The following is a 24,049-nucleotide window of genomic DNA, read 5'->3' on the forward strand; positions in this document are numbered from 1 at the left end:
TTTCCTCATCTTTGGGACAAATCTCTTTACACCCTCATTGTATATGTTCATAAAATCTCCCATTTATCTTCTATTCCAACTGCTTCATCAAATTGATTCCAGTCCACTTGCTCAAAGTAATTCCTCAATTTTCCAGTCTGTTCTTCCATAGTTGAATCTTCCTATTCTGTGGTACTCATTCTTTTGTATCTTTCCTCCTACTCTCAATGTACACCCCACCACCACTTTTACCTATTGGACATTTGTAGTCTACATCCTCAATGACTTCAGGTTCTATTATAAAAATTAAATCCAGCCTTGAGGGTTCATCTTCTCTCCTGAACCTCGTATTTCTCTTCCATCCATTGTGTCAATGAATTGTCCATTGCCATCCTTAACAATTCTTCTCCCTAAGACTTGTTGCTCCCATCCACTGACCACTCTTCCCATCTAACCTCCTTGCAATTGAAATCTCCCATAATTATTAGATTGTCTCTGCTTGCCGTCATGTCTTCCACACATCCTTATGTATCCTAATTTTGCCTTGTATTCCACAACCCCCCAGGAAATTTGTTTTAGGAGAAACATATACCACTGCAAAGCCTCTTTCTCCACCTTCTCTACACATCATCTCAACTTTAGTTGCTTCAGCCAGTTCATAATCACAATTAATCTCATGGGTCAATAAATCCTTTCTCACCAAAATCATTACACCACCTCCTTGTTTTTCCACTTCTGTGTTTGTATGTGTTTGTGTGGTAATATATCTAGCATACTTACACTAAATGAATTATGAGATCTTGATACATCACCAGCTGACACAATGGATCTTTTTTCTCGGCTGATACGCGTACGATGTCTGAAAAGCAACAAGGTTGTGGTTTTTAGTCTTGGAGCAAAGAAAGGAAAGTGTCAGAGTGCAGCTGTCAGACACTCCTTTAGCAGTCTTGAAGCTGTCTGTCACATACATTCAGTACTGTATTGGATTTTTCATATCTTGGGATTTCTGACAACCTTGCCCCATGTCCCTTAGAATTATTTACTAACAACATATTTTCAGTTTAATGAGAAGGCTTATTAATACAGTACTGTAATTTGTAAACACATAGGTAGTCTGTTAAACAGGTCACCATTATATTCTTACATTTCATTTGCCCTACAAACAACTCTGAAAGATAAAACTAAGTAATTGAGACAAAACTTACAAATAAACATGACTGTGAAGTCTGCTTTTAAAGTCAATGTCATCCTGTTCAAAAGCCACAGGCTCTGCTGGGCACGGGCAGCAATTGGGTGGTGGTGCAGTGGTGGCAGAGGAGGGACCTGTCCCATTGATCATGCTCTCTGACAGCACCTGAGAAATAATACAAATATCTCATTTTCTTCAACACTAACCAAGCTAATGTCTGTATATTTATGGTTTGCAACTATGTAAAAAAAAAATTCAATTCAAAAGCAAAATCTCTTCTTTGATTTATGTGTGCATATGTTATGAATCTTCATATTTGCAACTTTCTCATTACTCTGCTCCTCTTGTATAATATGTTATGATGGGAGTCTCCTACTTCACCATTCCCCTAGAGTCTGGGGTTGGCACCATATATAAGTCTTCTCCAGTTGTTTTCACTCCTTGCATCTTTTGTGCTTTTGTGACTCCCATTCTTTGCAGTTCTACCCCAATTGTATCTCTCCATCTCACTCTCTGTCTTCCCCTTGATTTTCTTCCCTCAACTGGTTTTCTCCAGGAATCTGATAGTTGTCATGCTCCCAGTGTCCAAGGTGCTGTGCTTTGTCTTTCTGGTTTGATTCCCAGCAAAAGCCTGTGATAGCCAGTTATCCAGCCTTCACTCTTCAGATAAACTTTTCAGTGTTGTATGGAAAGGCCATTGGTGACAGTGGTAAAAATCCCCACTGAGTAATATCTATAAGGTATAATGGTATGATATATCTATATGTGCCTGAGCAGAGATCACCCCATGTTCTCTCTGAAGCAGCTCAACCTTAAAGAAAATTAAGTTTAATTTAATCAATTGCATCAATAGTTGATGCAATGTAGAGGATGGGTGGCATATCCATAGCTGACCTGTATTTTGTAGACTTAATTTCAAATTTCCACACAAATTTTTGAGCCTCCAAACATCCTTCCCTCACAACAATGTCTCCCTCTGAGCCTCAGTCTTCTGCAAACCATAGTGATAACTACAGGGGAAAATAATAATTCCTTTTCCTGTGATTCCTTGGATGAGGATGAGCAGCCAGTGACTTCCAATCCACATAAGGGCAAATTTGTTCAAAAACAACCTCTTAGTGAAAATACTATTGGGAGAAAGTTAGAAGTTACTCTCTCAAGTCTCGAAAGTGGTTTTACCGGAGGAAAAATAAAACATTAGTACACTGTGTTTCACTCATGTACATCCTCCTAGCTGTGACAATAGCAATTTTTTTCTTGCGTGTTATAAGTGACAGACAGCAATACTGTTTCCTTACTATTTCCCTTATTGTGTCTACAAAATGATAGTTTTAGGTATTCATGTGAGTGAGTGATTGATTGAGAGATACTGGTGAGGGAAGCAGGTAAAGAAGGCTTGTGGCACCCCAGCTGGGGCTCTAGCCAGACCGCTGCATCGCACACAACTATCTGAACACAGGCTGAGAAAGTGCTGAAAGTTACTTCACTTCAGCACTTCACCACTGAGACACCACATCACCTAAAGAGTTTGAGTTTGCTGGAGATTGAAGAAGAAGAATTGATAAGTGTGATGCTGCTACATTTTAAGCAATTGGTCAAAACAGAGTTGAGAAATTGCTGAATATTCAAAACTAGCCTGGCTGGGAGGGATGTCTGTGAGGAATGTCTCTATCCTTTAAAGGTTAATAATGGAAGTTTTATGTATTCATGGTACAGAAAAACTGAAATACTAGAAGTTTATTTAAATGGAGAGAGGAAACTGTGTAGTGATCATGAATACAAAGGCACCAAAATTATCTTGGCATTTGATAAAATGCAATGGTCCTGACAACTAGGGTTCTGACCTTCTGTTCTTCTAGTTGTGGATTTCATTCCTGGCTAAAGATCTCTCATAGCTAAAGATTTAGCTCACCTTCAGATCAATTTCTCAGTGTGTCTGTGGAAAGCTAAAGAAGCATTATGTATATGTATCTTGAACTAACTCCTGTGTGCATTTTACACAATTTTCTTTACTTACCAGCAAAGACTCCAGACATTTATAAGCAACAAAATTTCCTCCACCTCCCATGTGGCATGGCAATCTTGTTTCCTGCTACACAAAAGCATATTTTTCATCACAAGTGGTCTTCTTACCTTGCTTACTACGTGCCTTCCTTCTTTCATGGTGCTGATATACATGGCTATATACTTGATCTCATCCCTATTTTGTCTCCATTAATAATGCAAAAACTAACCAGTATCCTCATATCTTTATTCCTTTCACTGGCAAATTTTCCACCATGACCTTATTCTGATCCTCTGAATCACTGAGAAACTGGTCTAAAGGGAAGCCATTAGAGAGAATAGCCAAAGACTGGAGGTCTAACAGGACACTCAAGACACATGACCTCTGACCTGGTGAGTGATAATGATCACGAGGTCCAAAAGGAAGCTTGATTAACTGCACCTGTCCTGCCACTACATTGCATTTCTAAATCTTCAACTTCATGACAGGAATATCAAGACAACTATGGAACAACATTGGCATCACTCTCTTGCAGCTCTTCTATGGTGTACTTTTAAGGAGAAACAATCATGCACTTTTTCCAAGGTTATTGATAGTTACTGGCCAGTCTCCTTTATGTAAAAAATTCTTATTTCCTCAATAATGAAAAGGTTCCAGCTGTTTGCTTCCTCCAATTGACTAAATTCTGCAACACAATCAAACACATACGAACAGAACTATTCAAATAGTTACTTTATATTCCCAATTTGAAAAAGTATACTTTTTAAAATTAATAATAGGGACAACTTTATTTGGCATGTTTTGTAAGCTTTCCTCCAGGCCTCTCAAGTCCTATTTAAGCATGTGAGAACACTGTTAGGATTGGTGTCTTAAAGCACTGAGATAGTACACTTGCTCACAGGCCTCCTATTGTTGCTTGTGACACCACCTGTTCTTTAAGCTGACCCAGTCTTCACTTGCACCATGTCACCCGCTGTGTCTTCACTCTTTCATTACATCTTAATGGTAGAGTCTGCATCTTCTCTAGTCTCCATTATCAGAACTTAATTTCTGCCAATATTTAAGTCAACTTTTCCAAAACTATGCCATAATTCAATAAACAAAGTGACATACCTTTACAGATTCCTCATGCTTTCCTGAGAGATGGTTCCCTGCAATATATAAAAATTATTAGTGCTCCAAAAGGATAAGAATCAGGCAGCAAATGGTAAATAAATATAGTATCTTGATGGCTTGTCACAGAAAAGCACAGAGGGGGTACCCAAGAACTTGACACTTTGATGGATGCTCAAACTTGCAAATACAACATATTCTTCCTCTTCTTCAGTGGCACTCAACTGTCCCCCTCTTCTAAAGTGAACATCTTCGGCCTGTCTTTTACTTATAATCTGAACTGGAAACTTCACATCTCATCTCTAGCTAAAACAGCTTCTATGAAGTTAGGCATTCTGAGACATCACCAGTTTTTCTCACCCCCCCAGCTACTAACTCTGTACAGGGGCTTTATCCGTCCATGTGTGGAGTATGCTTCACATGTCTGGGGGGGTTCCACTCATACTGCTCTTCTAGACAAGGTGGAATCAAAAGCTTTTTGTCTCATCAACTCCTCTCCTCTAACTGACTGTCTTCAGCCTCTCTCTCATCACCGCAGTGTTGCATCTCTGTCTTCTACTGCTATTTTCATGCTAGCTGCTCTTCTGATCTTGTTAACTGCATGCTTCCCCTCCTCCCATGGCCTTGCTGCACAAGACTTTCTTCTTTCTCTCACCCTTATTCTGTCCACCTCTCTAATGCAAGAGTTAACCAGTATTTTCAATCATTTATCCCTTTCTCTGGTAAACTCTGGAACTCCCTGGCTGCTTCTGTATTTTCCACCTTCCTATGACCTGAATTCCTTCAAGAGGGAGGTTTCCCCTTGGCCAGTGTCCCTTCTACATAAAAAAATAAATAAATAAATAAAATAAAATAAAACACTGTGCCTGTATTTATAATCATCCCTAAATTCTATTGTTTATGAAGGAGGGAGTGTGAGGGTGAATAATGAGTGTGTGATGGTACTTGAGGCAGAGATGCACACTGAGGATGTGTTGTACTCTTTCACTTATCCTAAGAGTCTCATTTTGTCCTGGGGCTGCACTGGGGTGAGACTTGGCCATGTGATTTCTTTATTTTATTTTGCTATGTATGATTATATGACTTACATCAATGCCAGTCATTTATATATGAAATAAAATCAGGGTTACAACAGGGATTAAGTTAATTTCTTTTTTACTATCTATAAACCAGGCTAGCAATCCCAGAGAAGGTACCACACACACACACACACACACACACACACACACACACACACACACACACACACACACACACACACACTGGTGTCTGTACTGTTTCTGAGATGCATCACATTAAAATATGACAATGTTCAACAGCACACAATCTTGTTGATATTCTATGTAAGATGGAAACCACAAAACATTACTTATAACATACAGATAAAAAATACAATTATGGGATTTGAAATAAAGAAGTTACTTAAGCCAACAACTAGCTTGCATTTCACTCTTAAAATAAGGATATCATTCTTTAATCACCTGTATCATTCACTCTATAAGAATCTAAAAAGATTTTTGACATTTTTAAACATACAAATTTGCCTCATGGTTTTACATCTCACCTTTCTTGCAGAAGTCTTGGCATGTGTCTTCATCATGCCTCTGGTGGGTTATCTTGACCTTGTAATGAAAAATCTTTCCAAGTGGAGTGCTTGGCGGTGACCATGCCACATCCATGTGTGTGGTTCCTTTGTCTACGACTCTCAGGTTCAGTGGGGAACTAGGGTCTGCAAACACAAAGGTGGCAGTAAGTTCACAAGTCTGCGACTGCACAACACCAGAGAGAGAGAGAGAGAGAGAGAGAGAGGAGAGAGAGAGAGAGAGAGAGAGAGAGAGAGAGAGAGAGAGAGAGAGAGAGAGAGAGAGAGAGGAGAGAGAGAGAGAGAGAGAGAGAGAGAGAGAGAGAGAGAGAGAGAGAGAGAGAGAGAGAGAGAGAGAGAGAGAGAGAGAGAGAGAGAGAGAGAGAGAGAGAGAGAGAGAGAGAGAGAGAGAGAGAGAGACTATTTTAGCTTAATATGCTAAGACACCAAATCCCTGGCTATTCTCTTGGGGCAAAGGACAAGGAAGAACTTTCTACCTTTTATGACACACACACACACACACCCACACACACATGCACACACATAAAAAGATATAAAATAACTTACAGTAATGTGTGTATTTACCTAGCTATGCTTTGTGGGACAAGAGGTATGCTGGTGCTGTCTCATCTTCATAACTTTTAATATCCAAGTTGACCTTGAATCCATGTATAGTTTTTGCATTTACCATCTATTTATCCAGACTGTTCCATGCATCTATATTTCTACATGGGAAACTATACTTTGACATTTTTTTTTGACAAACTTTGGAAAAATAAAAAGCAAGAACTCAATGGCCAGTGAAACAAAGTGGATCAACTCACTGTAGGGCATGGTGGTGGTGTAAGAGATGTTGGAGCGCGCCCCTATGTCAGCGTCAGCCACTGTGTCAGTTTCCACGTACACTGCATAGCGGTGGTCCGGCTTGAGTCCTGTTAGAGTTTCCTCCATTTTGTCACTGGAGTGTTCCACTTCCACATGTTCCCTTTTCCATCCACTGAAGTGAAAGGAAATCAGTAATAAGTTTCCCCCTCCTCTGAGGAATGCTGACCATTGTTGCTGATGAGAAATACATAAATCATTACCAATGTAAATGTGGTATCCTAAAATTTTCCTGATGTTAATTCTAATATAATTAATACTTGCTAATCACTGTCTTTTGTATGATATTTAAGTTGTACCTGAAAAGCTTTGGCTTCAAAAAGGCTAGCCATAGTTCCTTCTCATTATTATTCACTGTTATTATTTGTAATGTATGCTAGTGGTTACGAATAAATGTTCAAAATGTCCCACACACACTTTCCTTCTTGTACAGACTCAAGTACTTGGTACTAGTGCATGTAGCTTTGGCACACAAGGTAAAGTTATTCTGTTCAGACTAAAGCCACACCAGCAACACACCTAACTGTTCTTGTGCAACACTCTCTCTTTGCACTAATATAAACAAAGACCATTAATTAACTTCATAGCATTTAGTCTTGCTTATGAAGTATCATGGTCACTAAAATCCTTAGTATGAATTTAAAAGGTCATTGATGAAAAAAAAAAATTAAACTCAACATAGTGCAGATTGCAGCAACAGAAAGGACTATATTAGAAAGATGTCTTCATTTATTTTTCAAAGTGGAAGTTCACTTTTGAATCTGTAAACAGTGTTGTTGCCGGAGGAGGCAGTAGACACCTGCCGAAACGATAATTACTCCCAGTGAGGTCTAAAGCACTGTTCAGGGGGTGCTGTGAACTTATCATTAAACCCAGCTGTGACCTCACTGAACGTTTCCCTTTGTGTCTCACAACACAAGGGGGTAGTCACAGCCTGCCCTCTAAAGACAACTCTCTTCCTCCACACAAAACTACAAGCACCTAATAACACACACACCCTTCACTCCAAAAATTTTAAAATCATGGCGACTCCTACACCAGCCTCGGAGTCCCCATCTGGGGAGGGGACCATAAATGTCCCCAGGTCGGACTGCCTTTCCGTCGACGACCCTAAGTGTCTTGACACCCCCCTCAACTTTTTCTTCATTAACTTCTGCAACATTCGCGGTCTAAGATCTAATTTTCAATCTGTAGAACACCACCTCTCCTCTTCTAAACCTCATCTTCTTTTCCTCACTGAAACTCAGGTGTCTGAGGCAACTGACAGTAGCCCCTTTTCTGTTCCCTCCTACTTTCTCTATCCTCATTTTCGATTGCTTTAATTTCCTGCTTATCTAAAGTTTTTGAATCTATCCTCAACAGGAAGATTCTTAAACATCTATCACTTCACAACCTTCTATCTGATCGCCAGTATGGGTTCCGTCAAGGCCGCTCGACTGGTGATCTTCTGGCTTTCCTTACTGAGTCTTGGTCATCCTCTTTTAGAGACTTTGGTGAAACTTTTGCTGTTGCCTTGGACATATCAAAAGCCTTTGATAGAGTCTGGCACAAAGCTTTGATTTCCAAACTACCCTCCTACGGTTTCTATCCTTCTCTCTGTAACTTCATCTCAAGTTTCCTTTCTGACCGTTCTATTGCTGCTGTGGTAGACGGTCACTGTTCTTCTCCTAAATCTATTAACAGTGGTGTTCCTCAGGGTTCTGTCCTGTCACCCACTCTCTTCTTATTATTCATTAATGATCTTCTAAAACAAACTTCTTGTCCTATCCACTCCTATGCTGATGATACCACCCTGCACTTTTCCACGTCTTTTCATAGACGTCCAACCCTTCAGGAGGTAAACATATCACGCAGGGAAGCCACAGAACGCCTGACTTCTGATCTTTCTAAAATTTCTGATTGGGGCAGAGCAAACTTGGTATTGTTCAATGCCTCAAAAACTCAATTCCTCCATCTATCAACTCGACACAATCTTCCAGACAACTATCCCCTCTTCTTCAATGACACTCAACTATCCCCCTCTTCTACACTGAACATCCTCGGTCTGTCCTTTACTTATAATCTGAACTGGAAACTTCACATCTCATCTCTAGCTAAAACAGCTTCCATGAAGTTAGGTGTTCTGAGACGTCTCCGCCAGTTTTTCTCACCCCCGCAGCTGCTAACTCTGTACAAGGGCCTTATCCGTCCATGTATGGAATATGCTTCACATGTCTGGGGGGGTTCCACTCATACTGCTGTTCTAGACAGGGTGGAATCAAAAGCTTTTCGTCTCATCAACTCCTCTCCTCTAACTGACTGTCTTCAGCCTCTCTCTCACCGCCGCAATGTTGCATCTCTAGCTGTCTTCTACCGCTATTTTCATGCTAACTGCTCTTCTGATCTTGCTAACTGCATGCCTCCCCTCCTTCCGCGGCCTCGCTGCACAAGACTTTCTTCTTTCTCTCACTCCTATTCTGTCCACCTCTCTAACGCAAGAGTTAACCAGTATTCTCAATCATTCATCCCTTTCTCTGGTAAACTCTGGAACTCCTTGCCTGCTTCTGTATTTCCACCTTCCTATGACTTGAATTCCTTCAAGAGGGAGGTTTCAAGACACTTATCCACCAATTTTTGACCACTGCTTTGACCCTTTTAGGGACTGGCATTTCAGTGGGCATTTTTTTTATTAGATTTTTGTTGCCCTTGGCCAGTATCCTTCCTACATAAAAAAAAAAAAAAAAAAAAAAAAAAAAAAAACACAGTGAGTGATAGGAAAAAATAATTGAGTTACTGTTTACTGTAAGTCTGCTTCCACAAAGGCAAACAATATCAACTAGACTGAAGGTGTGAAATAGGTTTCCATTAAAAAAAATAACAATCATGGGAAGAAATGAAATAAGTATATGTTTCATACAGGGACTGCTACAATGAGGCCAGATGACTTCTTGCTGCTTCTCTTATTTTTCATGTTCTTATGCTCTCAGTTTCTGTCAAAAGAGATACATAAGCACATGTCACAAAATGGCTCTGCTGTTTACCAAGTTGTTGAAAACTGTATTTGCCTATTTTGTTTTAAAGTATAATAACGGGTTGTATTCCCTCAGTCAGTAATGAAATATCTATCTAATTTATCTGTCTCTCATCTATGCTCCAGTACAAAATGAGCAACAATCCTTCCATTCTCTGGATCTGAGCTGAGCTGGTCTTCTAGTTGCTTTCACAAATGTCTTGCAATAGATGATGACCCACTTGGAATTTTGTACTGACTCCAGACTCTCAGGTGCAAGGGTCACCTACTCATTGCATGCATCTCGGCCATCCATGTGTCCTATGTTTCTCTCGTTTGTCTCCTTGTAGTAGATGTAGTAGCCGGTGATCTTGCGGTCATCCTCATCTGTTGACACTGGAGTCCAGCGGACCAGCACCTGCCCTTTGTTTTTCTGGGGCAGCAGCATGATGGCATGCTTCATGATGGAGCCTTCATCCATAAATGAAACAAAGCATTACATAACACACTATCACTAATCTAGTTTAGAGTTACATTAATATCTTTTAAGTTAAAATATTTCTTATTGTCCTAATATACAAATGAAGAATTAGCATTTATTCAAAAAATCTCAAAAACAAAAATTGCCTTATGGAATATTGAATACTGCATCAAATGGAAAAACTTGTGTACTTCTGATTCTAGTTCACAAATAGACAATTGAGAAACATGTTATTAAAACAGTCCATTAAGAAACTGTGTTCCCTGCATGTCACCAGCAAAACACTTTCAGCCTAACACTTGCATCACTCATCCTCAACCCTCAAGTGTCAATGGCACAACATCAAAACTGCCTAAGCTACACTGACTTTCAGATGTTGACTCTCCTGCCATGGCTGCTCCTTGAGGGAGTTCAGAAACAAATTAACACTATAAGGAAAGCACAATCTAAGAGTTGATCAGCCACTGCCACCACCACCACCACCACCACCAATACTCCCACGTGGTACTCACAGCACACCACACAGCACTCACACTCACACCACATGGCACACAGCACTCACACTCACACCACATGGCACACAGCAATCACACTCACACCACATGGCACACAACACTCACACTCACACTACATGGCACACAGCACTCACACTCACACCACACAGCACTCACATTCACACCACATGGCACACAGCACTCACACTCACACCATACAGCACTCACACTCTCACTCACACCACACAGCACTCACACTCACACACCACACAGCACTCACACTCACACCACATGGCACACAGCACTCACACTCACACCTCATGGCACTCACACTCACACCACATGGCACTCACACTCACACCACACAGCATTCACACTCACACCACATGGCACACAGCACTCACACTCACACCACAAGGTACATGGCACTCACACTCACACCACATGGAACACAGCACTCACACTCACACCACAAGGCACATGGCACTCACACTCACACCACATGGCACACAGCACTCACACTCACACCACATGGCACACAGCACTCACACTCACACCACATGGCACACAGCACTCACACTCACACCACATGGCACACAGCACTCACACTCACACCACATGGCACACAGCACTCACACTCACACCACATGGCACTCACACTCACACCACATGGTGCACAGCACTCACACTCACACCACATGGCACACAGCACTCACACTCACACCACATGGTACACAGCACTCACACTCACACCACATGGCACACAGCACTCACACTCATACTCATACCACATGACACTCACACTCACACTCACAGCACACAGCACTTACACTCACACCACACAGTACATGGCACTCACATGCTACTTTGTCTCCATTGGTGAAGCGCATGCTGAAGTCTTCCTCTTGGCCAGTCAGGTTGAGCAGCGTCTCAATTTTGTTGTTGTAACACAGCTTTGGGTTTCCATGGAAGAAAATCTTGCCCTTCCAAAAAAGAAATAACAGGCATGTTTAGTAGTTGTGCAACCAAGCCTTCCCAGGTGAGCACTGAACATTTGAAGATTACAAGATTATTATTATAAGATTATCATTAATGTATACCAGGCTAAGACACCTCTCAAAATGAAATTACCCACACACATTGTCACATCTCACCTCATTTGAGAATAACTACAGGTCCCAGGAAAAATATAATAACATGTGTTCACAAACATAAATGAATGTTAGAGAGAGAGAATCTTACCTTGGTGATGTTCAGTTCTTGATTCTTACTGAAGTCCCATATGTCTTCTAGGTTTGCATTGTCATGTACAAACAGAGCATACCTGCAGTGATAAAAGGACAGAATGTAGTAACAGACTGAGAATGTAATACCTTTAAAAGTCAGCTCCTTGTACCTCCACACTCATCTCATCACTGTACATTGGCAGCTCACCCAGTGTTCATCTGCCACCAAAAAGCTGCTTAAGGACATCACAGAATAAGGTGCATGGTAAATCCTTGCATGAGTGACTGACCCCAGAGAATACAAACAAATTGGTGGTGTGTGTGCGTATCCAACACAAGACAAGTCAAGAGAACACAAAGAAAACTGGTGTATATGTGTGTGTCTGTGTGTATTTACCTAGTTGTATTTATCTTGTTGGGGTTTATGGGAGGGGAGTAATCTCATAGTATCCCGTCTCCATATCTATCCAGTTTGGTCTTAAAAGCATGGACAGTTACGGCATTGACAACATCTTCACTGAGTTCATTCCATTTATTCACAATTCTATGAGAAAAACTATACTTCTTGATGTCTCTTCTACAGTTAACTTTCTTCAGCTTCTTACTGTGTCCCCTTTTACTCTGTGTGTCTAGATTTATAAAACATTTTTTGTCCACATTTTCCATACCATTTATCATTCTATAGATGTTTACTAAATCTCTCTCTCTCTCTCTCTCTCTCTCTCTCTCTCTCTCTCTCTCTCTCTCTCTCTCTCTCTCTCTCTCTCTCTCTCCTGTTTTTAAGGTAGGAATTTCCAACATTTTTAATCTCTCTTCATAGGCTGACTTACTCAACTCCGGAACCATCTTAGTGACTGCTCTTTGTACTCTTTCTAATTTTACAATATTTATCTTTGTATGAGGAGATCATACCACTGCCACATATTATAATCTTGGTCTTATCATAGAAATCAACAACTTTTTTATCATTCCTTCATCCAAATATGAAAATGCCATTCTTACTCTTTTAACAAATTCATCATCTCTCCAGTAATTTTTTATCAATGTGTGTGTGTGTGTGTGTGTGTGTGTGTGTGTGTGTGTGTGTGTGTGTGTGTGTGTGTGTGTGTGTGTGTGTGTGTGTGTGAGAGAGAGAGAGAGAGAGAGAGAGAGAGAGAGAGAGAGAGAGAGAGAGAGAGAGAGAGAGAGAGAGAGAGAGAGAGAGAGAGAGAGAGAGAGAGAGAGAGAGAGAGAGAGAGAGAGAGAGAGAGAGAGAGAGAGAGAGAGACTAATTAACTTTGGTCACTTGGTCTAATACTCAGGACTGTTTCTTTTCCATCATCATACTTGAAATGACAAGTTAGGAATGGTAGACCAGGCCTCTACTGCACACCACATACACTCATTGCATCCCATGTTGCCATCCAGTCAATTGTCAGATGCTTCCTTAAAATCTCTAACTCTTTTTGTGAATAGTCTTTCCAGTGCAGCCCCCACTTACTTGTTGTTGTACAGCTGCCTCCCTTCTATCACCTTCAGACTCTGCAAGAAATTGAGGGACTTGAGTGGACTGGTTTTGAAGATGCGGATGTAATGAGTGACCCGCTGTATTGCACCGAGGCTTGACTCCAGCTCCTTGGTGACTGTCTTGCCATACCTGATGCTGCACAGGAAAATACATAGGTAGATGATAATTGATAGACCACAGGGAAGTATATATTTATGGATATAATTTAACTGATTTTGGTCCAATTTACAATAACAGTATGAAAAAAAAACTATACAACAAAATTTCCCTGAAATAAATAAAACTATATTTTGTATAAAATTCAATAACTCACTCACTAGTAAATGGATAAAACAGAATGTTTATAAAACAAGAAACATGTATAAAAAATGAATTCCTCACAGCTACATGCTCTCAAGACATAACAAGTCACAGGCTGCCACTGACCACTCCTCAGAGCTGTCATGACTTGCTTGCCACACAATCAAGGCACATTTCCTAAAAAATATTCCTTTCTAAATTTATCTATTTCATTGCTTGATCATTCTCATAAAAATGGAAATCTATAACTTTTTAGACACTCACCTTTGCTCTACAATCTCTTCCACATAATTATGGCAAATTTCCTAAAAAATCTTTCTTTCTAAAGGTACCAATAACCCTTTCACTGCTAGGCTACTCTCATACACATGGAAATCTATAACTTTTTAGACACTCACCCTTGCTCTACAGTGTCTAAAATAGTTGTACAGTCTAGGAAAGACTAAAATTGCTTCCCATTCTGCATTTTTGTATTTGTGTTTCCATAGAAATAAGTTTTTACAGATCTCAATTACTGGGGGATGGAGGTTAAGAGAGAGAAAATTAGTAGGCTAAGGTTGTTTATATAGTCCTCAAATTAGTCCTCAAATTAGAATATCACACTTTCTGCAATATAAATTAGAATATCACACTTTCTTCCTCATTTCTCTTTCAAAATATCAACTTTATCAACCATAGTTTTAGTAACAGTTATTGCTAGAAGCATTCTTTAACCCATGTTCTTGAGAATAATATATATATTCTCTCTCTCTCTCTCTCTCTCTCTCTCTCTCTCTCTCTCTCTCTCATTTATACAGTTATATATACATCAGAGCAAATTATATGAATTACTTTACATAAATTTGCAATATTTTTACAGACTAAAGACAATATGATTAGGTTTCTCTGTCCAAAAGCCCAATTCTCTCTCTCTCTCTCTCTCTCTCTCTCTCTCTCTCTCTCTCTCTCTCTCTCTCTCTCTCTCTCTCTCTCTCTCTCTCTCTCTCTTCCATTAGCAGCATGACCACCTCCTTACCTAATGATGAGAGAGCCATTGATAGACGTGCAGCCCCTCAGCTCCTGGGCACGAGCCACAGTGTTTACCAGCAGCCCGTGACAGGATCTACCACAACCTTTGAAAACACATGTAACATCTACATTAAGAGACACCCAATTCTTTACCATATGTGAGGCAGTGATAGAGAAGGTTAATGAAGGATGACTAAGGCAGCAGAAGGATTAATGAAATCCACAGTTATCCTCATAGAACAAGAGTGGCTGAAGGTTGAAAGAAGAAAACAGGATGATGATAACTAAGGCAGAGGAAGGAGTAATCAAAAGAGCAAGTTATTACAGTGTTAATGTAACTCAGAGATATCATCAGACAGCAAGAATGACTGGAGGGTGAAAGAAGCAACCAGTATGATGATCACTAAGACAGAAGGACCAATCAACCCCTGATAAAAAAAAGTATCAGTACTGTAGCAGCATGAGGAAATATGAGATGAAACACGGTTACCATATGAGATTCATAGTTGGGGTTATATTTTTTTCTTATAAAGGATTGCTTGCCTTGCTGACAGGGAACACATATGGTCTGATATCTTCCAATGAACCTGCCTTACATGCTGGCACTGCTTAGTTTTGCTCCCTTGATAAAAAGAATCCACAAATAACTCTACTGTCATCAGGTAGTGTTCCACTTGAAGATACAGTATACAAAGAACTAAAACCAAATACAAAGCCATGAATATCAATTATTAGTACAGTTTTCATCCAGCATTACTTTGGTAAATGAATCCCCTAACACACATGATAGCTCATTCTTTCTTACATTCACTGCAGGTCTTCATTCCCTCTGTCCCATTCCCTGTAGAGTTGTGATCTCCTGGACATTCAGTTACACACTGTGTCCCATTGAATTGAAAGAATCCCTTCCTCTGGCAGTAATCTTTGGTGACACAGCGGTAACCTTTGTACTGCAACCAAGAGACAAGAGTCAGTAGGACTGGAAATGTAAACTGGGTCATGGTTACTTGATGATGTCCTCAAGGTAACTTTTTTCTCTAAGAATGCTGTTCATTTTTCTTCCATGAAGAGTTCTGTGGATCAAAATGTGAATGTTACATTAAGTATGAGTGAAAAGAATTCAAACTTTGTGAGAGTAGAGAGACTGTTCACTGAAAGACTGAAGGAGGTGAAAAAACAGCACACAGTACTGCTGAATACTGCACAAGTAGGGAAAAATTCAGTAATTCCTCAATGACAGTACTGTATTATGAATTACTGAAGACTGAAGGAGGTGAAAACAGTACATATCTCTGAATATTATACAAGTAAGGAAAATTCAGTAATTCCTAAATGACAGTACTGTATTATGAAGTACAATTTAAAATGATAAAAAAAAAACACATAAGATATAGTCTCATATTTCTAAGTCTTAACATAAATTACAGCATATTACATAACTCTGATATTTTGATATATCATAATCTGAAATACAGTCAAAGTTTAACCCTTGGGCAGTGGTGGCACTCTACACTGACACTCCTCTTTTCATACATCAATAAGCAATGGGATGACTCCACATAAGCACTTCTCCAAAACCAATGCTCTGTATTTCCTAACAGAGACTATGTACAGTAAGCAACGTATGCTTTATCTTGAGCCTAAGAAACTATAACTGGCAATTGATGAGTGGCTGTGACTCACTTGACATCCTAACACTCAAAGTCTCTCAGTCTGCTACAAGTTTTCAGGGAGAAGCAGGGCACACCACTCTGTTGCACCTATTCCAAACCTAAATCCATGTTCTTTTCATGTTAGGACTTTATGTATGGATATAATCAGTTCCAAGCAGCAGGGAACATCACTGATGAAGAAATATATATTCTAGATCAGGATCTGGATGATAAATGCACAAATGAAACCAGACAAATTATAGCAGTATATCTTGCTGAAATGTTTATATTTTAATCACCCCTAACACACATTATGAATAAGTGGCAGAGCCATGGTTTTGTCACACTGTCTATGTGAAGAAGTTCTGGTGCTATAAAATTACCCAACAGTCTTACAGTAGTGTGTTAATAAAGATGCAGCAAAAAGCAAAGATACATTTCTAATCTAAGCATTCAAGTTCATAGAGAGCACATTCAACTAATACAAACCTCAAGAAGGTTGCCACATGTCTTGACACATCTGTCTCCTGTATTAAAGTTGCGGCAAGCAATGCAGGCACGGTCATTTCCTGGCGCCAGGCAGCCTCCAGCACACTGTGGGTGGCAACACTTGCCGCTTGCCATGCAGCCGTGGTCACACTCGCTGCAGACTGACAGGATGCAGTTTTAGTTTTCATCAAGGATCAACAGATGATCAAAATCTTCATTTCTGTTGAAGTTACAGTCTGCCTCAGGCTAGAACCCTGTGAGGGAAAACATTAGGGAAGAAACGCACTCTGTTGACTCTTGGTGCTGCTCCAGCAGTACTGGCAGTGCTGCTCCTGGGACTGCCTGGTGGAGCAGGAGGGACAGCAGTTTTTGCACAGCGGCTCAATATTATCCTGCAATAAATATTCATATTTTCTCAGTCCTGAATTAAAGCTAATACATGATACCTAGCACACCTTGGAATGGGATTACCTCAACATTTTTTGGGGTGAGAATGCTTGACACTAAACATACTCATACTTAAGTGCAAGCATCTGTATATTTCAGGATGTGTGTGTGATAATGCTGCAAGCAAACAAGGTGAGTGACAGTAATGTGCACATGACAGCAGCAAACAGAGACCCTTGAATGGTACAGAAAGTCTCCAACAATAAAGATATAAGGTGGACAAGGTGATGAGAGAAGATCTGGCTCTCCTAGTGGGGCAGAATACCACTGGAGGATAACAAAAGGTCAAAATGACCTTCCACCAGCATAACCTCCAAAAACAGGTTAATGCCTTGTTTTGGGATCATCAGATCATAATCAAGGAGGCACTTCATGCAATCCCCATATCTTATCTCAACATGCAGAGTGTTGGTGCTGGCTCATGCTCAGGCTCCTGACCCCAGGACAGGCAGTTTCTGAGGACTTCACTTAACAAGCCCAAGGTAACAAGACCTTCAAGTTGAAAGGATCACCACTAGTGACACAAGTTGGCTCTGCAGCCATGACTCAAAGACCAAACTCTGGTCTTAACACTCTCTGAGACCAAAGAACACACAGGACATCTCAAGAACATGACCAAAAGCTTGATTTTAAACTCTTCAACATTAACATTCAACATGCATCTGTCTTCCAAAGCCTGACTGTCAATAAATGATTCTTCTGTAATGACCTAAAGCTTTTGCAGAAAGACACGCTCTAAGTTGCACCATGGCAGTAGTGTGGCTATTCCTTCTTTATGGAGGAATGTCTGCCACATGTAAAATATATATATATATATATATATATATATATATATATATATATATATATATATATATATATATATATATATATATATATATATATATATATATATATATATGAATAGCAGAAAATGACAAGACTTAGGCAAATGAATGTCATACAAATGAAAAGTATGAAAATACATCATGAATAGCAGAAAATTAAGTGTCATACAAATCAAACAAGTATGAAAACACATCATACTACAATCACAAGCACTGCCAGTTAATGCCAAGGTGGTTGAAACACCCACAGGTACATGTAACACTTGGCAGGACATATGCCTATGACTAGATTTTACTTTTCCTGACAAACTTGCCTCACATTTAAATGAAACATCCAAAATTTCTTTATCTGATCAATGCAAGTTCAGTCTCTGATAGTCTTTAAGGCTTCCATTGTCATTTTTTATATATCCAAAGTGTCAAGCAATTTCAATAAATTATGCCTTTGTTTTTCAATACCCAAGTCAGTAATATTAACAAACATCTGCAGACTGTTCAAATGATCTCAAGAACCTCACAGTGAGCATTCATTGATATTGTGCAGCAAAACTCACTGTTATGTCCACAGCAGGCTACATTGAAAACTTCAAGCTCATTATCACTTGACTCTTGAGAAGAGCTTTTCTTGCTTAATATATTTGTAAAATAATAAGAATGATTTATATAAAGATCATGATATAACTGAACTCTGCCCATATGCTTGTCCTGCAAGAAAGGCTTCATTCTTTACTCATTGTTCACTTTGTTGCTTGGACTGGTTGCTCTTTAGTTTGCCTTGTGAACTGTGGGTTGATGGGCAAGGCTGTGGACATCACCCCAATCCTGGCATGCACAGTAAATCCTTGCTATATTGGACATTTACATATCAGATTATTGGCTACATTGATCTATTTCAGGCATCTGAACAAGCTTCTCATGAACCAGATAAGATTGGCTTTATAAGAAGGGGGTTATCAGATATATCAGATTGGAGTTCCCCACAACTGATCCAATATAGGAAGAGTTCACTGTACCACCCTCATTGCTCAGTGTGTCCACAGGAGTCTGGCAACACAATGGGCATCATGATCAAAACAGCTATCTGAAGATTCATCACTTTTCTAAGGAAGGACAGAGTGTACCGTCAGCACATTGTCGCTGGAGGAGTTCATGAGGGCATCCCAGCTGACAGTGTGGACATAACACAAGTTTATGTTGTTCTGTATCCTGACACTCCCACGCAGGATGGCACGGAGATTGTATAGCCCAATGTTCTGTAACAAACACAAGGAAAGAAGACATTTACTTGAATTATGAAGATTAAACTGTAATACTGTATCAATTTACCACTATTCTGAATATTCTGGCCTTCATTTGTATTTATACTTATCCACACCATACAGTAAATACTTTCAAAAGCCACACAGTGATATATGCACAATCTTTCATGCTCTCCTACACATCACAGGAAACTTGCAAGATAAATCTGAATTGCCTCAGACCAGGCTGCTCCCACTTGTGTTGCCTCAAACAAGGTTATAACTGTGATGCTCCTCAGCACAAGACACCCCAGTGCTCACTCACAATGTAAATGGAAACCTTAGCCAGTCCTGTGTCTCACCTCCAGGTGGGTGTTATAGATGACAAGAGAGTAGTGGTACAGCAGCTTCATGCCCCGAATCACAGTCAAGTTAGGGAACAGCTGGCCAAGGCTCTTCAGACTCTCCACTTGATACACCAGGAGGAAGTCAGTTATTTCCACCAAGTGAGGGAATTTCCATGGTTTCCAGTCATCTTCTGACACCTAAAGTATTCATAACAATCAAACAGTGGGGAGCTCCAGTTTTGCAGTCACATATAATGAAATTCTTTCAAACTATAGCAGGATGAATATTACAAATCATCTACATAGAGCAAGGAAACAATTTATAACTGAATGTTGTTAGGTCCCTCAAAAAAAAAAAAAAGTGTTATAGCAGTCTTCATTGAAATTACATGAAGTTTTGCATGTAGAAATATCTATACTCGTAGAATAACCTTTCAGCTGGATCAGACTACTAAGCATCATGCACACATTACAACACACAGAAAGTACCATGAAGAAGTATCTGAAAGCCTTGGCAGATGTGTGTGTGTGTGTATTTACCTAGTTGTATTTACCTAGTTGTATAGTACAGGGTCCAAGCCAAAGCTCAATTAGTCCTGTCTCCATACCCGAATTTGTCCAATTTCTCTTTAAACATGTGCACACTCTTTGCCGCAACTACCTCTTCTTTTAAGTTATTCCATATTTCAACCGTTCGATGCGGAAAGCTGTATTTCTTAATATCTCCCAAACAATGACTCTTCTTTAATTTCTTCATATGTCCCCTTGTACGTCTATCTCCTTCTTCCACTTTTACAACTAGGTCATCTCTGTCTAGCTTCTCCATGCCATTTACTAATTTGAACATTGTTATCAGGTCTCCTCTTTCCCTTCTTTCTTGCAGTGCTGGTAATCCAATTTCTTCCAGTCTTTCCTCGTAACTTAGGTCTTCCAATTCAGGTATCATTTTCGTAGCTGTTCTTTGTATTCTTTCCAATTTCCTTATATCTTTCTTCTTGTGTGGAGACCATACCACTGCTGCGTATTCCAGTTTGGGGCGTATCATGTGTGTTATGATTTTCTTTATCATTTCTTTGTCTAGGTAATTAAATGCCACCCTGATATTTGCTAGCAAATTATATGTAGAGCCAAATATTCCATTGATGTGTTTTTCTGGTGATAGCGTGTCTTGAATTATTACTCCCAAGTCTTTTTCTTCTTTGCTCTTTCGTATTGTGATTCCTCCCATCTTATACTCCCATGAAGGTCTCCTTTTACTTCTTCCCATCTCCATTACATGGCACTTTTTTATATTGAATTCTAATTTCCATCATTTGCTCCATTCATAAATTCTATCAATATCCCTCTGTAGTTCCTCACAATCCTCTTGGTTCTTTATTACTTTCATCAATTTTGCATCATCTGCAAACATGTTAATGTAGCTATTTAAACCCACAGTCATATCATTTATATAGACCTGAAACATTATAGGTGCCAACACAGACCCTTGTGGTACTCCGCTTGTTACTTCGCACCAACTTGATTTATTATCTCTGATTACTGTGCTCATTTCCCTACCTTGGAGATAATCCTTCATCCACTTAAGTATTTTTCCTTTTAGCCTTCCTCGATGTTCCAGTTTCCATATGAGACTTTTATGTGGAACTGTATCAAAAGCTTTTTTCAGATCTAAATAGACTGCATCAACCCAACCATCTCTCTCTTGTAGTTTATCTATTACTCTTGTATAAAAGCTCAGTAAGTTTGTTACGCAAGATCTCTCTTTCCTGAAACCGAATTGTTTTTCTGTTATTATATTTTCTTGTTCAAGATATAGCACCCATCTGTTTTTAATGACTATTTCACAGAGTTTACTTACAATACTCGTGAGTGAGACTGGTCTGTAATTCAGTGGTTCCATTTTATTACCTCCTTTGTATAACAGTACTATATTTGCTCTCTTCCATTCCTTTGGTACTTTTCCCTCCTTCAAAGAACTGTTAATTATCTCCCATGTTGGTTCTTCCAATTCCTCTCTACATTCTTTCAATATCCATCCATTTACTTCGTCTGGTCCCATCGCCTTCCTAGTATCTAGCTCTTCCAGTAGTCTTTTAATTTCTTTTCTTTCCACTTGTATGTTTTCTATTCCTTTCTGTTGTTCCTCATCTCCCAGTGATGCAAAGACAGTTTCTCTTGTAAATACAGACTTAAAGCTTTTATTCAATATCTCAGCCATCTCTTGTGTGGTTTCATAAATTTCTCCATTTTTCTTCAGCTTTGTAATGGTATCTCTATGCTTTATTTTTCCATTTACATATCTATAGAAAAGTTTGGGTTCTTCTTTACACTTTCCAACTACATCTCTTTCAAAATTTCTTTCTTCTTCTCTTCTTATTTTAACATAATCATTTCTAGCTGTCCTGTATTCTTCTCTATATATCTCATTCCATTGTTTCCTCATTTTTTTTCCATGCTCTCTCCTTCTTTTTTGCCTCTGCACACTTTGCATTAAACCACACTTTCTTATTTTCTTTTACCTTATATCTTGGCACATATCTTTCAACACCTTCTCTAAACTTGCTTAAAAACACTTCATATTTTTTCTGCACCTCCATACCTCTTAATAAATTATTCCAATCAAGCTCTCAGTAGAATTTCTTTAACCCTGTAAAGTCTGCCTTAGCATAATTTTTTCTCTCATTTTTATATTCCTCACTGAATTTTGGCACTTCTTCTTTGATCTCTATCTCCATCTTCACATGATCACTTTTTCCCACTGGACACAAATATTCTATACTTGGTTCATTTTCTGGCTTTTTTGTAAAAACCAAGTCTAGGAATGATGGTTCATCTTCCCCTCTGTACCTAGTATCTTCTTTCACCCATTGATCCATCGTGTTTACCATCATAGTCTGTAAAAATTCTTCACTCCATGTACTCGCAATCCCTGTCACCTCCATCTCCCCCAAGTTTATCTCTTTGCTATTAAAATCTCCTACTAGTAACACCTTGTTTCTTATCTTTAGCATGTCATCTATACTTTTTATGAACTCGCTTTGCATGTGCTTATAATCATCAGTCACCCAAGTGTTGGTCTTTGGAGGCATGTATGCAACAATAATTTTTCTGCTTTCTTGTCCTTGGATCTTGATCTCCACACTCAATGTTTCTGACCTCCCTTCACCATATTCCACTGTTTCTATCAAGATGTTTTTTCTTACTAGAATCATCACTCCTCCTCCTCCCTTATTCTTTCTGTCTCTTCTCCATGTGTTATATCCTTCTTCTTCAAATTCAACATTAATCTCCCTTGTTAGTTTTGTTTCCGTAATGCATGCCACTTCTGGTTTCTTTTCATGTAAATAATCTCTTAGTTCCCTTTGGCTGGACACTAATTCGTCTATGTTTGTATACATAACTTTAATTTTATTTATTGTGGACCCATTTCTTTTGTGTTCTCTCTTTATTGTCTTACTTTTTGCCTCGCATTCTTTAACCACCATTTCCTCATTTTCATGTCTATCACTCTCCATATATACCTTTCTGCCTGTTCCTGTGTTCTCTCTTCGTTTTTTGTCTTGGCCTCCTCTTTTAACTCTTTCACCTTGTTTCTTTCCTCCTCATTCATTTCTCTTCTTATATATATATATATATATATATATATATATATATATATATATATATATATATATATATATATATATATATATATATAATATATATATATATATATATATATATATATATATATATATATATATATATATATATATATATATATATATATATATATATATATATATATATATATATATATATATATCCTTCATACCCTCTATCTTTCTTAACAAACTCGTTCTTCTCAAGATATGTTCGGCTGCCGCTTGGGTATTAAGTCTTATTTTCATGGGACGTTTCCCCCCTTCTGAATATTTCCCAATCCTGTACACTTCTTCTATTTGTATATCCGTTTCATCTCCTTCTTCTACAATTTTCCCAATGATTTCTTTTGCTCTTTGTAATTCTTCTCTTTCTCTTAGAACTTTATTTGATATGGTCTTCTCTTTATCTCCAAACACCATCAGGCACATCTTTTTTTGTACCGTATCCCTTACTATGTTATCTTTTTCCTTAATGATTTTCACTACTTTTTTCGCCATCTCTTTATCATGTTCTTCTTGCTGTTTTCTTATTATTTCTGTCATATCTATCTTCTCTTGTTCTCTCTCTTCTTTCCAACTTTTCACTTCCTTTTCAACTAAGCCTTTTACTTCACTCTGGATTTTGCCTTCATCTATCCTAACTTCTTTCT

At 38.9% G+C, this 24,049-nt stretch overlaps 1 protein-coding gene across 5 annotated transcripts in view; it reads right to left on the minus strand.

Moving 5' to 3' along the window:
• LOC135108173 (insulin receptor-like) overlaps positions 1–24,049 on the minus strand; it is a 69,425-nt gene that overhangs the window by 14,253 nt on the left and 31,123 nt on the right. For all 5 annotated transcript variants that reach the window (XM_064018941.1, XM_064018940.1, XM_064018942.1 and 2 more), the window contains exons 7-21: positions 19,771–19,953; positions 19,292–19,423; positions 17,183–17,288; positions 16,897–17,057; positions 15,561–15,705; positions 14,763–14,859; positions 13,421–13,582; positions 11,957–12,038; positions 11,574–11,697; positions 10,030–10,210; positions 6,693–6,865; positions 5,851–6,015; positions 4,287–4,324; positions 1,185–1,333; positions 760–838 (exon numbers count right to left, since the gene is read on the minus strand). In XM_064018941.1, coding sequence (XP_063875011.1) covers positions 760–838; positions 1,185–1,333; positions 4,287–4,324; positions 5,851–6,015; positions 6,693–6,865; positions 10,030–10,210; positions 11,574–11,697; positions 11,957–12,038; positions 13,421–13,582; positions 14,763–14,859; positions 15,561–15,705; positions 16,897–17,057; positions 17,183–17,288; positions 19,292–19,423; positions 19,771–19,953 — 1,977 coding nt within the window. The remainder of the gene's footprint in view (positions 1–759; positions 839–1,184; positions 1,334–4,286; positions 4,325–5,850; positions 6,016–6,692; positions 6,866–10,029; positions 10,211–11,573; positions 11,698–11,956; positions 12,039–13,420; positions 13,583–14,762; positions 14,860–15,560; positions 15,706–16,896; positions 17,058–17,182; positions 17,289–19,291; positions 19,424–19,770; positions 19,954–24,049) is intronic.

The sequence above is a fragment of the Scylla paramamosain genome, chromosome 16, assembly GCF_035594125.1.
Source record: "Scylla paramamosain isolate STU-SP2022 chromosome 16, ASM3559412v1, whole genome shotgun sequence".
Lineage (NCBI taxonomy): Eukaryota > Metazoa > Arthropoda > Malacostraca > Decapoda > Portunidae > Scylla > Scylla paramamosain.